General features: G+C 39.6%; 1 protein-coding gene across 5 annotated transcripts in view; it reads left to right on the top strand.

The window, feature by feature from the left end:
• Window positions 1-16,466, top strand: part of BCAS3 (BCAS3 microtubule associated cell migration factor) — a 1,702,410-nt gene that overhangs the window by 1,569,142 nt on the left and 116,802 nt on the right. For 2 of the 5 annotated variants that reach the window (XM_082245731.1, XM_082245730.1), the window contains one exon: window positions 13,810-13,977. In XM_082245731.1, coding sequence (XP_082101857.1) covers window positions 13,810-13,977 — 168 coding nt within the window. Of the gene's footprint in view, window positions 1-13,809; window positions 14,011-16,466 lie in introns of all 5 variants that reach the window. The other 3 variants (XM_082245733.1, XM_082245732.1, XM_082245734.1) reach the window with 2 other exon arrangements.

The raw sequence follows: 16,466 nt of genomic DNA, 5'->3' as shown, positions 1-16,466 counted from the left end.
TAGTATGCCTAAAGAAGCAAAACGTTTTAGTATATTATACAATAATTGTCTATGCATACAAAAATAAACGGTCATGTACTTATCTTATAGTGCATGCTTTCTGCTCATGAACCTATCCTTTGCGTCCAAGCAATGGATTGGACCGGTCTGTCGAGTTAAAAACGGTATTACTACCGTGTGGAGGGATGCCCAAGTTCCCAGAGGCCCGTTCAGGGCTAAGAATCCGTGAGAGCGTAAGGGAAATTATAGTAGCTGCCCAGAGAGACCGACCGGGCACCACAATGACCGGAGAGTGTATGGCTCAATATGGACCACTCCCATGAAGGGGGATATGTTCATGTATCGAACCTAATGCAAAAATATAGAGAATAAAAAGAACAAGGAATGTAATGACCAAGAATAGGAATTTGCCTTATAAGTTGGTCATATCTGTCTTGTGCTCTGAAAAGAGACATTTACCTGTAGTATATGGGGTGAATGAGACCACAGAGGGTCATATAGAGTAAAGGTAGTAATAGTCCCGTATAAACAGGGTCACAACGTGTGGTTATCTGTAAGAGTAAGGAGGTACAGAGAATAATTAGGGAACATGGTAAGACCATTGGGTTAAGAAACAGTATGCATACACAAATAGATACAGATCATTGTAAGCACCCCTGTCTGTGGTAATGGTTTGTCTCAACCCTAAGTGTTTCATGTGCAGAAGAGCCTGTTTTTTGAAAAACAACAGACAAACGGGTCAGATCGCCAGGGGGAAAAAAAAGGAAATGAAAGCCTAAGACAGAAAAATAATGCAGCCACCACATCTAAGAATTGGTGGGCTGCTATAAAATAACTGCTTGGTTTTGGGTTTAATACCACCTTCAGAGTTTGAGCCTTAGCGCCTGGGAGCCAGCATGTAAAGTACAATTTTGCAATACTTGATCTGAGCTTCAAAATATATTAAAGTGTTACTAAACCCAGGACCCTGCATGCCTTATATCTGGTCTCCTACAGTACACAGGACATGGACATACAATCGTTTTAGTAAATATAAACTGCTAAATACCTTTTCTCATCCGCAGTATATAGCAGTCTTGTGACTTCTATCAGTGTCTGGTTAAAGCTTGTAGGAGGAGCTTTCATTCTCTCCTGATTGTCCTATGAGGCTGGAGGACCTCTGACCCTCGGTCTTGACAGTGCTGATTGGCCCTGTGCTGATCACATGCTCTCTCCCAGGAGAAAAAAAAACTCTCTAGCAATACACACCGAACTGAGTATGTTCAGTCTTTCCCCTGGCTCTGTAAATACCAGGAGAGGGTTTGGGGACAGTGGAAAAAGGGAAGAATTAGAGAAGACAAGATCAAATAGCCTTTTTACACAATGCAGAGGATTAACCCCTTAGGTTCCACAATGAGTATAACAAGCATGCTTTACTGCATATACACACTGATTTTACTGTTATGGGTTTAGTAACACTTTAAATCAGGAATATTAAGCTCAAATGAAACCGAAAATTGCAAGGAGCTGCATTAAATCTACTGTGGACTGCGTTTACTTAGTTAAAAAACATATTATATTACAACATTTTGGTGATTAGCTGAATAAAAAAAAACTTTGTATTTTATTCTTAAGAAAAAGGGTAGAAAAGCAAAGCTCTTCTAAAGTATTCATCAAAATTATTTAAAGGGCAAGGAACCTTTTGTACATAGGGGTTGATTTACTAAAAGCAAATAAGCTTTTCACTTTGTGAGGAAATATTCCGTTATGCATACTACAGCTTTTATATACATATATGCAATAGTGGAAAATGTCAACACGTTTTATCATGGGCAAAGTCTTGTGAATGTTGGCTCTAGTTATAAGGAAAGGTATAAAGAAAGTTCAATATCAAAATCCCATTTATAGCTGTCAGGAAGGTTTCAGCAGTTTGTCAGTAAACACACCCTTACGAGCCTGTGCTTTGTCAAAGTTTTAGTAATCCCTTTAATCTGTACATATACTTAACTAACATTATTCTTTTTTTGCCATTCTCCTTCTGGGCATTCTTTTTGCTTTAGAAGGGCAAGATAATGTAATACATAACTAAGCCATTTTTCACTCTCTTTCTTAAAAGTGCACTGATGAGCTGCCTATTGACAAATAGGAGTCTCTGCACACAATCCTGAACAGTTCAATTACTTTTATAAATTATATATATATATATATATATATTCAGTATCTCACAAAAGTGAGTACACCCCTCACATTTATGTAAATATTTTATTATAGCTTTTCATGTGACAACACTGAAGAAATTACACTTTGTTACAATGTAAAGTAGTGAGTGTACAGCTCGTATAACAGTGTAAATTTGCTGTCCCCTCAAAATAACTCAACACGCAGCCATTAATGTCTAAACCGCTGGCAACAAAAGTAAGTACACTTCTAAGGGGAAATGTCCAAATTGAGCCCAAAATGTCAATATTTTGTGTGGCCACCATTATTTTCGAGCACTGCCTTAACCCTCTTGGGCATGGAGTTCCCCAGAGCTTCACAGGTTGCCACTGGAGTCCTCTTCCACTCCTACATGATGACATCACAGAGCTGGTGGATGTTCGAGACCTTGCACTTCTCCACCTTCCATTTTGAGAATACCCCACAAATGCTCAATCAGGTTTAGGTCTGGAGACATGCTTGGCCAGTCCATCACCTTAATCCTCAGCTTCCTTAGTAAGTCGTCTTGAAGATGTGTTTGGGGTTGTTATCATGTTGGAATATACTGCCCTGCGGCCCAGTCTCCGAAGGGAGGGGATCATGCTCTGCTTCAGTACACTCACTCACTACTTTACATTGTAACAAAGTTTAATTTCTTTAGTGTTGTCACATGAAAAGCTATAATAAAATATTTACATAAATGTGAGGGGTGTACTCACTTTTGTGAGATACTGAATATATATATGTGTGTGTGTGTGTGTGTGTGTGTTTAATGAAATTGGCATCATGGTTTCAGACTCATGATTAAAATAAATAATGAACTAAATAAGGTTTTGGCAAATCCCATTGTGAAATCATATTGTGCCATGTGGAAATGTGCCATGTTTAACCTATTATACCAAGGCTGTATGGGAGTGCATTCAATCTGTGTTTTAAACCTAGAGAAGCAAAAATGGGCACCTTTCCTATATTTGGTTCAGATGTAGGCAGCGCAAGACCACAGAAAAAGAAAATAAAATGGCCAGGAGCACTTTAGTTTGCCCAATTTATTTAAAACAGACAATACAATTTTATGAATAGACTGAGTACATTTTGGAATGCTGATCACAGAACCTAATTTTAACATTGTAAAACAAAATGTGTTTTAAAAGTTTGTTCTCATTGGCAAACATATTAATACCAGAAACTGCCCTAGTACTAATATACTACTTGACTAAATCACTGCCATATCCTTAGTTTTTCTTCTTGCATTCCAGTGTTATATTTTTTGTACTATACCTTTTCTTTTCTTTTCGTATACAGTGGGTACGGAAAGTATTCAGACCCCCTTAAATTTTTCACTCTTTGTTATATTGCAGCCATTTGCTAAAATCATTTAAGTTCATTCTTCTTCCTCATGAATGTACACACAGCACCCCATACTGACAGAAAAACACAGAATTGTTGACATTGTTGCAGATTTATTAAAAAAGAAAAACTGAAATATCACATGGTCCTAAGTATTCAGACCCTTTGCTGTGACACTCATATATTTAACTCAGGTGCTTTCCATTTCTTCTGATCATCCTTGAGATGGTTCTACACCTTCATTTGAGTCCAGCTGTGTTTGATTATACTGATTGGACTTGATTAGGAAAGCCACACACCTGTCTATATAAGACCTTCCAGATCACAATGCATGTCAGAGCAAATGAGAATCACGAGGTCAAAGGAACTGCCTAAAAGAGCTCAGAGACAGAATTGTGGCAAGGCACAGATCTGGCCAAGGTTACAAAAAGATTTCTGCTGCACTTAAGGTTCCTAAGAGCACAGTGGCCTCCATAATCCTCAAATGGAAGACGTTTGGGATGACCAGAACCCTTCCTAGAGCTGGCCGTCCGGCCAAACTGAGCTATCGGGGGAGAAGAGCCTTGGTGAGAGAGGTAAAGAAGAACCCAAAGATCACTGTGGCTTAGCTCCAGAGATGCAGTCAGGAGATGGGAGAAAGTTGTAGAAAGTCAACCATCACTGCAGCCCTCCACCAGTCAGGGCTTTATGGCAGAGTGGCCCGACGGAAGCCTCTCCTCAGTGTAAGACACATGAAAGCCCGCATGGAGTTTGCTAAAAAACACCTGAAGGACTCCAAGATGGTGAGAAATAAGATTCTCTGGTCTGATGAGACCAAAATAGAACTTTTTGGCCTTAATTCTAAGCGGTATGTGTGGAGAAAACCAGGCACTGCTCATCACCTGTCCAATACAGTCCCAACAGTGAAGCATGGTGGTGGCAGCATCATGCTGTGGGGGTGTTTTTCAGCTGCAGGGACAGGACGACTGGTTGCAATCGAGGGAAAGATGAATGCGGCCAAGTACAGGGATATCCTGGACAAAAACCTTCTCCAGAGTGCTCTGGACCTCAGACTGGGCCGAAGGTTTACCTTCCAACAAAACAAAGACCCTAAGCACACAGCTAAAATAACGAAGGAGTGGCTTCACAACAACTCCGTGACTGTTCTTGAATGGCCCAGCCAGAGCCCTGACTTAAACCCAATTGAGCATCTCTGGAGAGACCTAAAAATGGCTGTCCACCAACGTTTACCATCCAACCTGACAGAACTGGAGAGGATCTGCAAGGAGGAATGGCAGAGGATCCCCAAATCCAGGTGTGAAAGACTTGTTGCATCTTTCCCAAAAAGACTCCTGGCTGTATTAGATCAAAAGGGGGCTTCTACTAAATACTGAGCAAAGGGTCTGAATACTTAGGACCATGTGATATTTCAGTTTTTCTTTTTTAATAAATCTGCAACAATGTCTACAATTCTGTGTTTTTCTGTCAGTATGGGGTGCTATGTGTACATTCATGAGGAAGAAGAATGAACTTAAATGATTTTAGCAAATGGCTGCAATATAACAAAGAGTGAAAAATTTAAGGGGGTCTGAATACTTTCCGTACCCACTGTATATCATGCTAATCACACTGGAAGACAAACTATAAATGGGAATGGATGTTGAAAAGTATGCCAGTGGGGGCAATCAATAAGGCCATCTTAGAAAAAAAAATAGAGAAATTTTGTAGATGTTTACTGGGGGAAGGCTTAAAGATAGCCGTTGCTTGGTCTTCTAGTGGTTATTGCATTAGATGTATTTTAAATGCATTTTATAACCTTTCTATAGCGTTTTGCAGAGAGCATTGAACAAGCCGCACTAGACCCTGCTTATGATGGGGCATACAGCCTAACGTCCCTGCCATATTCATACACGAGCACCCACATATTAAAGCCACTTATAGGTAGAAGCCAGTTAACCAGTCTGTCCTTGGATTGTGGTGGAAAACCAGATCATCTAGAGGAGTCCCATGCAAACCTAGGTAGACCAAAAGACTTCATTATTACTATTATTATTATTATTATTATTATTATTATACAGGATTTATATAGCACCAACAGTTTGCACATCACAGTTACAATACAATTCAATACAGGAGGAATTAGAGGGCCCTGCTCGTTAGAGCTTACAATCTAGAAGCAGATATGTCTGAGATGTCTTCAGTGGGAAATGAACCCGGGATTCCTGCACTGAATAACAACGAAAAAAACAAGGAAAGAATGTCAACAAGCTATGTTGTGAAATGAAAAACAGTTATAGTATAGTTTTACATGAATGCATGTGGATGTAAACCAAAGTCATTACAGTTGCTTTTCAAGTCACACTCTGTAATATTTGCCTTCACTCCTCCCCAAGCAGCTGCATAAAAGGTTATGTAGGGAAGTGAGGGAAGGGTTGGAGGAGCTGGGCCAGCACATATATTAATTAGACACTTCCAGAAGTGGAGGGGGCTATGGTATGGCAGAAGGGAGGGGGACTGTGGCTGCGCCAAGGAATGACTGCTCCTGGCGGGGTTGAACCCCCTAGCAAGTTCAATGCCACATTGGGAGTAAATAAACAATGATTTATTGAAAGACAAAAATGCTGCAAGTAAGCATTTATCATTTCTCTGTGCTTTTACCTGCAATTTTTTGAATGACTGCTCCTGGTGGGGTTGAATCCCCTAGCAAGTTCAATGCCACATTGGGAGTAACTAAACAATCATGTATGGAAATAGAAAATGCTACAAGTAAGCATTTATCATTTCTCTGTGCTTTATCTGCAATTTTTTAAAGTGGAACTAAACCCTCCTATCCTTTATTGCCAAGGAAGCTGTCATCTTAGCCTCTGTTTGATCTGCAGTTGCCAAGGTGCTGCACATGTGAGCAGTTATGACACCAACCATTTAATGGCTTGTCAGTTCCATTGAAATCGCAGTTAAATTTGACAGTTATCAGTCACGGCATGCTTTAACCACTTCCTGCCTGCGCTATAGCCAAAAGACGGCTAAAGCATGGGCTTACTTTGCTGGGAGGGTGTACGTAGACATCCTCTCGTGATTGCGCTGATCCTTCAGACTCAGCAGATCGGGGTAAAGGGCCAATCACAGTGGCCCTTTACCACGTGATCAGCTGTCAGCCAATGACAGCTGATCGCAGGATGCACCACACACAACCGGTTATCGGCTTTTCTTTCCTCACGCTGACAGCGTGAGGAGAGAAGAAGAAAGTGGATAACAGGCTTCTGTTAAAGGGCCATTGGTCCTAACAGTGTCCACCAGTGCTGCTAATCAGTGCCTACCAGTGCTGCCAATCAGTGCCCACCAGTGCTGCTAATCAGTGGCCACCAGTGCCATCTATCAGTACCCATCAGTGCTGCCAATCAGTATCATGCCCATTAGTGCCTCATCATCAGTGTCATCTATCAGTGCTGCCTACCAGTGCCATCTATCAGTAGCGATCAGTGCCACCTATTAGTGCCCATCAGTGCCGCCTATCAGAGCCTAGCAGTGACACCTATCAATGTCCATCGGTGGCACCTATCAGTGCCCATCAGTGCAACCTCTTGATGCAGCATCATCAGTGCCCATCAGTGGCACCTATCAGTCCCCGTCATTGCAGCCTATCAGTGCCCATCAGTGCAGCCTCATAAGTGCACATCAGTGAAGGAAAAAAACAATTTTTTTTTTGTTTTTTCAATTTTTGATGATAAAAATGATAAAAATTTAATATGGGTACAGTGTTGCATGGCCGTGCAATTGTCATTCAAAGTGTGACAGCGCTGAAAGCTGAAAATTGGCCTGGGCTGGAAGGGGGTAAAAGTGCACAGTAGACATGTAGTTAAATAAAACTGTTTTGGGAAATATTTTAGTCGAGTGGTTTAGTGCACCGCCATTTTGGGGACAGGTTCTCTTTCAGCTCAGCAAGGCTTGCACTTAACCAATAGCAGCCTATCGCCCTTCCCGTGCACATGAAGTGAGTGCCTGAAATCTGCTCAAACCACAGAAGGGAGTGTAAAGAGAGCAAAAGATAAAACAAAAGCGCGCCGAAGACTTTGTAAATCTCAAGAAGGAAAATCTTTCAATGTGGGTAATCCCTGGAACCCACACATGCATTAACATTCGCGCCTCACACGTCGATAGAAAAAAAAAAATCTTTTAGACCTTGAAACACTGGTAACACTTTATTTGTATCTTCTGTGCTTACTGAAGTATCCCAGGAACAAGAGACTGACCCTTTCTAAAGTGTTTGTTCACACATGCAGGGAATCCATGTTTGGCAAAACTTCAAAAAACACGTTCTTTGTTATTCAAAGGTCTACTTGCAAGAGACAAAATAGTTTTGTTTCTTTATCTCTCTTCAGAATAACACAAGTCAAGAAGGCATCTTTCATCAATCTTTTCATTTACTGTCAAGGAATGTGAGAAAATTGTCAGAGCGAACTCCACCTAGACTCCACTTATTTACACAGTTATTTATCCAGGAAGGTGTGAAAAATATTCTGCATGACTGAAAGGATGCTAAATACTGTACATGGCTTTTGTCTAGTTTTTTGTGTGTGTGTGTGTGGAAACAGCAGAAGAAAAAATGGATCTTGTATTCTTTTGTGTGTCACCGTGTTCTCACTTCACAGATAAACCGTGATTTGTACAACATTATAGTGATAGATTTAGCCTGTCAAATTAAAAGTCTTTAGAAGTGAGGTAAATCCAGAGAGGTTTTAAAAGGCTTAAAGTTTCATTACACTTTGCAGAAAGTTCAGAAGGGGTTGGTGGAAGTTCAAGTGCAGATGTCACACAAGAGTTTGTTTTTTTCTTTTTCTGCTGCTGAGGGCTCTGCCGTTCCTGGAATTTGATCTGCAGTAAAGCAAGAGATGCATCAATGTGATTGAACTCAACTGACGAAACTCTGGGGCCCAAAACAAAGTGGAACAGGCCATATAAATCCATGACGGCCTACGTCTTGTGCTGTGCTCATGCCATTCCAAGTTGGAATTATCTGGCCCTCTTTGCTGATGTATGGAGTAACTGGCTGTTTGAGTGTTTATGAACAGTTATCATCCACTACTTTGGATGTTATCAGAGGAAGGGACGCCTGCCGCAGGGCTTGGTCTCTCACCCTTTCTATTACCACCTGTCATTGACAGAGAGTGTGCGGTGAAACTGCACATTCACTGAGTACAAGTGTAGATAGTTTCTGACGGCTGATCAAAGGGGAAAACCAAAGGGGCTGATAACAAGGACATGTTTCATGTACTTTTAACTTTGAGACGCCCAGGCATTTGTACTTTTTTCTGTTGGTTGGCAGGAAAACATTCAGTTACCTACCAGAACAGTAAAACAATTAAAGGGAAAATCTTTTTGTTATATCAGTGTAGAATTTTCATCCAGTGTTTTCCTGCACACAGTTTAACTGAGTATTTTTGCACGTCAATTAATGCTGATTACATACTGAATATGTGTGCCCCCCAACCCCAAGGATCTTGAGTAGAAATGAACAAACAGGTTCTAAACAGTGCTTAACCGCCTTAGCGGTATCCCCGAGCGTGACTCGGGGTAGGAATTTTCTGCTATTAGCGGTATCCCCGAGTCACGCTCGGGGTCAATGGGCAGAGCGTGCAGACAGCGCAGCGGAGCTTCTCTTACCTTATCCTGGCGATCCAGCGATGAGCTCTCATTGCTGTGACCGCCAGCCGAGATCTCCGCCGCTCGTCTGTCGGTAGGAGGACTTCCTAGTTCCGTTCCCTGCAGCAGCAATGCTGCATGGGAGCGGAACTAGGGAGGGAAATTCAAAAAAAAAAAAAAAAACGTTGCACAAAACACATAACACATTTTATATTATATATATATATATATATATATGCATATATATATATGCATATATATATATATATATATATAAAATTATATTATTGATTCGATTATAATTCATGCGTTATATATATATATATATATATATATATACACACACACATATATATATATATATATATCTATATACACACATATATAAATATATATATATATACACACATATATATAATATATAACGCATGAATTATAATCTAATCAATAATATAATTTTATTATATATATTATATATTAAATAATAAAATAATATTATTGATTCGATTATAATTCACTTGTTTGTGTTTCAAATTTATCACATCTGGGATGTCTACTAGAGTCTTGTTTTGGTCAGGTTTAAGTCAGTAATTACTAAGAATTGTAGGCCTATAATACATAACGCCAAATTTCCATGAAAAGAATTGTACCGCTTTTGGAACAGAATTCCTGACAGAATCATACCGCCAGGGAGGTTAACCACTTAAGCCCCGGAAGATTTTACCCCCTTCCTGACCAGGGGGTATTTTGCGATTCGGTACTGCGTGACTTTAACGGACAATTGCGCGGTCGTGCGACGCTGTACCTAAACGAATTTGACGTCCTTTTTTTCCCACAAACAGAGCTTTCTTTTGGTGGTATTTGATCACCTGTGCGATTTTTTGATCATGCGCTATAAACAAAAAAGAGCGTCAATTTTGCAAAAATAACAATATTTTTCACATTTTTTTATATGAAATTCCCCCAAAAAAATGTAAAAATCAAAATTTTTTAACATTTTAGGCCAATTTGTTTTATGCTACATATTTTTGGTAAAAAAAAAATTGCAAAAAGCGTATTTTGATTGGTTTGCGCAAAAAAGTTATTGCTTTTACTAACTAAGGGAAAATTTTTTGTCATTTTTGTTGTTTTTTTTTTTAACGCGTAATGGCGGTGATCTGCGACATTGCGGCAGACAGATCGGACCCCTGACTGACATTTTTGACACTTTTGGGGTTACCAGTGACATTACTACAGTAATCAGTGCTATACATATGCACTGTTACTGTAAAATTACACTGGCAGTGAAGGGGTTAACTTTATTTGAGAGGGAGGGGTTGTGTGTGTCCCTAGGGGCGTGATTCTAGCTGTGATTGGCTGTGGCTTGAGGTGTTGACATTGTAGAACCGTATGATCACTGTTCTCACATAGGGGAGAATGACAGGCGGCTTGTTTACATCAGCCGCCTGCCTTTCTCCCGCTCTAATGGACGATCCTAACGGGCACACGCGAGGGGGGGGGTCCGTGTGCGAGCGGGAGTGGGATCGCGCCTCCGGCGGCACGTGCTCGCTCCCCAGAGCCTCACAGGCTAGTGACGTACCCATACGTCACTTTGCCTGTGAGGGGCTGACCTCTGCAGTATATGTACTTAACCCACTGGCAAATCAGGGAATGGATATGGCTGTTCATGTCCACCCAATAGTTTACTGGCATCTAATAAAGTGAAAGATAAAAGTACTTAATAGAATATAAACCATAATCGTGCATTATGCATCGCTGATATAGTCAAGAACAAATACATCCATTTTACACAAGAGTGTGAAGCTTATGCTTACCTTTTTGGTTATTTGGAATGTTGATTACATATAATAACCCGCAACAACATCATGTGGGTTCCCGAAGTTTACTTGGAAATTTTGTACACTTGAAGCCAAGTAGGTGTAGCTCAGTGTCAAAAGTCACCCAAAGTATCTGAGTTATTTATGAACATGACTGGTAGGAAACAGAAAGATAATCTTTGATTAATAATTGCAATAAGGATAAAAAATAAAATAAAATTGGTAAACATGGTTGGATATTTTCCTGTATTTTCATTGGTAGGAGGGAACAAACGTGTACGACTTTTGGTTTATGTAATTTCTTATGACAAATGTTACAGTAAATTTGTGAGTGAAACAGGGTTATTTATGTATCCTGAAACACTGCCTCAACTCTGAAATCAAGAGTGTTATCTAGAGGCGCTGACCGCCTACCGGGCCCTACAGACCTAATATATGCCCTATATGCTTTTGACCTAGCATGAGCCACGCACATGAGCATACAAGTTCTATGATTGTAAGATTGTTTCTTGTTTCTTCTTCTTTTTTTTTTTTTTATTTTGCTGTTACCTATACTGCTGTATCTCTGTTTTCTGAATGAGATAGAGCCTTGTAGTGGCTGCACCCTTATTCTATTTGCATACGTAATTGTTAAATACTGACCAGTGCTCCCCAGTGCTACCAACCACACCTGATTTGTTTTTTCTCCTTTATTTTCATTTTTTTTCCATCTGTTATGTTTCCACAAAACCTTAAAAAACAGAATTGAGAAAAAAAAAGTGTTAGTAAAAGCAGAACTAACCTTGCGTGAGTCCATGCTGCCTTTAGTGTTTGGTCTTTACTGTTAAAATTGCATAGTATATAATTTGTATATTGTATAAACATGCTGCTTAAAATTACATAGTATATAATTTATATATTGGATAAACATGCTGCTTGCATATAAATGACTATGGTTGTGCTTCCTAAAACAGATCAAATATTTTATCCCAGTTATTGCCTCTTGTAATTTTGTTAATGGCCCGAAAGATGGTTGTTTGTAATCCATCATTTGTAAATATAAATTGTTTTTGCACGTTTGTGCACTTATAACAAATTGTAATGCTACCTCTTTTTACATTGTTCATGTAGGATTTAAAATGTTCCATTAATTTGTGGATTTAAATGAGAGGCTTTGTCAACACAAAATGCAGTGACCGTGTTCAAAATGTAGCAAACAATCAGATTTCTGTTTACCACGTTTAAGAGATGAAAATAGGGCTGGTTGCCCACAGTTATTACAATTTCCCTACAGTTTTTAAATTTTGTACTTCTATTTCTTTTAAATGTCCCAAGAATTTGAATTTTCAGAAACATTGAAAATGTAATATAAAATATACACCAATTATGTCCACCCACCATAAAATGACCACCCACCTAATATTGAGTAGGTCCTCCTTTTGCCATCAAAACAGCCCTGACCCATTGAGGCATGGACTTCACTAGACCTCTGAAGGTAACCTGTGGTATCTGGCACCAAGCTGACAGTAGCTGATCCTTTAGATCCTGTAAGTTGTTAGATGGGGCCTCCTTGCATTGGACTTGTTTTTCCAGCACATCCCACAGATGCTCGATAGGATTGAGTACTGGAAAATTTGGAGGCCAAGCCAACTCCTTAAAGACATCACTTTCCAGTTCTGATGCTCATGTGCCCATTTAGCTGTGGGCAAGGGTCAACATGAGCAGCCATGACCAGTCTGCGGCTAGACTGCCCCATACACAACAAACTGTGATGCACTGTGTGTTCTGACACCTTTCTATTGGAGCCAGATTTAACTTTTTTTAGCATTTTAAACTACAGTAGTTCTTCTATTGGATCAGACTACACTAGCAGCCTTTGCTCCCTATGTGCATTAATGATTATTGGCTGCCCATGACCCTGTAACTGGTTCACAGATTTTCCTTCCTTGGACCACTTTTGATAGGTCCTGACTCCTGACCACTGCAGTCCAGGAACATCCCTCAAGAGCTGTAGTTTTTGAAGTTACTCTGACTCAGTTGTCTAGACAGTACAATTTGGCCTTTGTCACAGTCACTCAGATCCTTATACTTGCCCATTTTTTCTGCTTTCAACAAATCAACTTGAGGGACAACATGTTTACTTGCTGCCTAATATATCCCACCACTTTCAGGTGCCATTGTCACGAGATAATCAATGTTATTCACTTTACTTTGCAGTGGTCATTTTATGGGTGATATGTGTATATATACAAAGGCAAAGCAATTGCTGCATATAGTTTAGATATCTTACCAACATTTATGGAAAATATGCTATTCTCCATGGAATGTGTGATATCCAGAGTTCATGGTTCCTAGGGTTGGTTCCTTGAGTTTTAGGCAGCAGGGCGAATTGCATCTTACACAAGCTATTGAGTAGTGCCCATATCTCTTGTGTGTTGTTGCAGCCATTGTAGAAGTGATCCCTATTATACTCAACTGAATGGAAATGGCTTGATTTGGTCAATATACAAAACATTTAGACCACTATTACCACTGTGTTACCCCATGACCACAAATGTTTGTGGCCCCACACGTCAATGCACCTTATATAAAATAAGTATAATCTTCATGTTTTAACGACATTTCTGTTCTCGATTATGTTGTTTACATAAAAAATAAATAAAATAAGACAATTAAACAGGAAGTTACTAACTGTGTCTCAATTGATCTATATTTCTTTTTGGATGGCATAAACTGTTAAGTAATTTAAATGATTTCTATGATATACAATGCAATAAAAATATACATTTAAATATACCACATTTGACTCACTAGTGTTTTAAAAAGGGAGAATAGCAAAAGTAGATTCATTGCTTTGTTTTATTCATTCTAGGAGCCTATGATCGTAGCGTCACTCTTCTGGAAGTGTGCGGGAGCTGGCCTGAGAGCTTTGGGCTGCGCCACATCTCTTCCATTGAAAGCACAGATGAAGGTCTCCGTGAGCGGCTGGCTGACGCTATGTCTGAGTCCCCAAACCGAGATGTGGTGGTATCAGGAACAGGTACAAAAAAGAGGTGTGATATGAGGCCCCACAATTCTCTTTGAAATAATTATTAGAATGTTTTATGTATTGCATTGTCCTTCAGATTTGAAGCTCCATTGTTGTGAAATATGTTAACATTCAAATTAGTCATTGATCCCTAAATCAAATCTGTACTTTACCTAATCAGAGCAAAGCAACACGTTTTCTTTAATTTCCCTCCGTCCCTAGAAGCATATACTCAGGAACTGGGGGGGGGGGGGGGGTGACTGAGTACTTGCACTATCATATGAAGGAGCATGTGACTTACTCCATATGATAGGGCCAATCAGAGTTGTCTCATGGGAACCCATAGTCTCCAGTGAATTCTACCTTACACAGGGCTTTCTTTTTGTTCTTGGAGGCTAAAAAAATAAAAAACAGCAGGAGGACGAGGAGAAGACAAGTATTTGCTGATGAGGAATTCTGCATAGAAGTAAAATGTTGGTTTGCCCTGCATGGCACTCACAAGTTTGTTCTTAGATCAGCTCACGCTTCCTAAGCTTAAAGGCAGATATGAGCTGACCACAAGACAGAGATTTTTTAAAAACTTGTTATAATAATATATATCCTCTTTTTTATAGAGCCTGCATATTAATGTCTATGCAGGTGGAGCCATAGATAAGGGGGTACTGGAGGTCCTCCTGTACAGGGTCCAGCAGGGGCGCCCAGGCAGCAGGGGCGAATTAGATGTGGGCAGGCAGGGTGATTGGTATGACAGGGGGAAAATACTGGAACCAATCCCCTGTATGGCTCTCTCTGCAGCAGCTGATAGCAGGCTTCTTCTCATCTCCCTCCTGTTAGCTCAGCTACTGCAGAGAAAGCCATACAAAGGATCAGTTTTAGTAATTGCCCCCTCCACCACCACATCGACCAAAGCATGGTAAATGAGGTGAAGCTTTACTTTGCAAAGAATACCCAATCTCATGCAAGGAAAAATAAAAAACAGCATTTTTGTTTGCACATGATTGGATGATGGAAATCAGCAGAGCTTCTGTTCATTTACTTAGCTCTGGAGCAAATGCCCTTGCAGAGTGCAACTGCACTTTCCAAAGTGCACAGTCTGTTTGCCATTAGTAAATCAACCCCAATGAGTGATCAGTACCGATTACTTACTGTGTTCATTCAAAACAGAAGCATTGCTGTAGGGGGCCCCATGTCAGGTTGTCTGAATGGGGCCCCCGTGTTAAGTTGTCTGTGGTTTCTAACAGCAGCCCTGTATTTATGAATAATAGTGTATGTGAAGGTTGTAAGTGGGAAATATCTAGTTCATCTGGATATATATCAGTGGAAACAATAGTGTTTTTTTAACCCTCTTTGTTAACTTGCACCCTCTTAGTGTTAGGCGGTCACCCAAAAATTCAACCATCATTTTGTGTTTATGGCTAGGTTTACTAAATAGGAAAATCTACACAACAGAGAAATTACATTTCCTATGTATGCCTGCCGGTGTAGTCACTCAACCAAAGTATTATGTCCTTTAAAAGAGACCACCCTGGGCTTTAGCATCTATGGATGGATACAGAAGCAGGGTATGTAGAACATGAACAGGCTGAACATATTTATACATATACTGAAGTATATGTCAAATACCTAGCTTTCCTTCAATAGTCTGCTGACATTTATGGATCAGACTACACTAGACATTTATGCTGACATGCAGCATTTAGGTTTTCATTTTGCAAGTAGTTGGCACATAGTGATGCCATCATGGGCATCTAAGCTGCCACCACATAAAAGGGCTGGAAATGGAAATGCAAGGAATGTTGTAGACATTAGCAGTAGGGTTGTGAAATAAATTCAAATTATGCTCTCTGTGGTCTGCACATCTCCTGAACTCCTCTTGGCTCTTTAATCCCAATGTAATCCATCTCTGAAATGTTCAGTTATATAGATAAATAATCTCATTTGTTTTCGTAGATCTAATAAGCTGACCTCCCCACAAGAGGTTAAGAGATGTTAGAGACACTTATATATGTTGTGCTTCCCAATTCTTGTAGAGAAGCTTGCTTTCACTTTGTTATATCAGACAACATTTTCCATGACACTAAAGACCTGTGATACTATCACCACTGATTTACATATCCTTCCAATCTCATTTTTTGTATTTAGTGATTGCTTAAATGTAATAGTTAAAGTTTATTCGTACTGCTCACAGCAAGTTAGATAATAACTCGAATAATAATAATGGTAATAATAATAAAAATAATAATAATACATATTACATTAGCTATCAGTTTTAGATGAAACACATATTTGTGTAATATTTTCCACTGCGTGAAGCTGGAATAAAATTGTAATTCAAAACACCCTTTTCTGTTGGTTTTGCGTGTTAGATATTAAAAACAAACGCTGGTTGACAAATTTATTTTCTGAATAAATTAATTTTCTAAAAATCTATCATCTCTCTTCCATCCCTCGGCTGTCTGTCTGCCCATCCATCCGTCTGTCTTGATTAAATTTAGTTTTGC

The sequence above is a fragment of the Pelophylax lessonae genome (assembly GCF_965119305.1).
Source record: "Pelophylax lessonae genome assembly, chromosome: 2".
NCBI classification, from domain to species: domain Eukaryota; kingdom Metazoa; phylum Chordata; class Amphibia; order Anura; family Ranidae; genus Pelophylax; species Pelophylax lessonae.
This window is presented reverse-complemented; position numbering and strand designations above follow the sequence as displayed.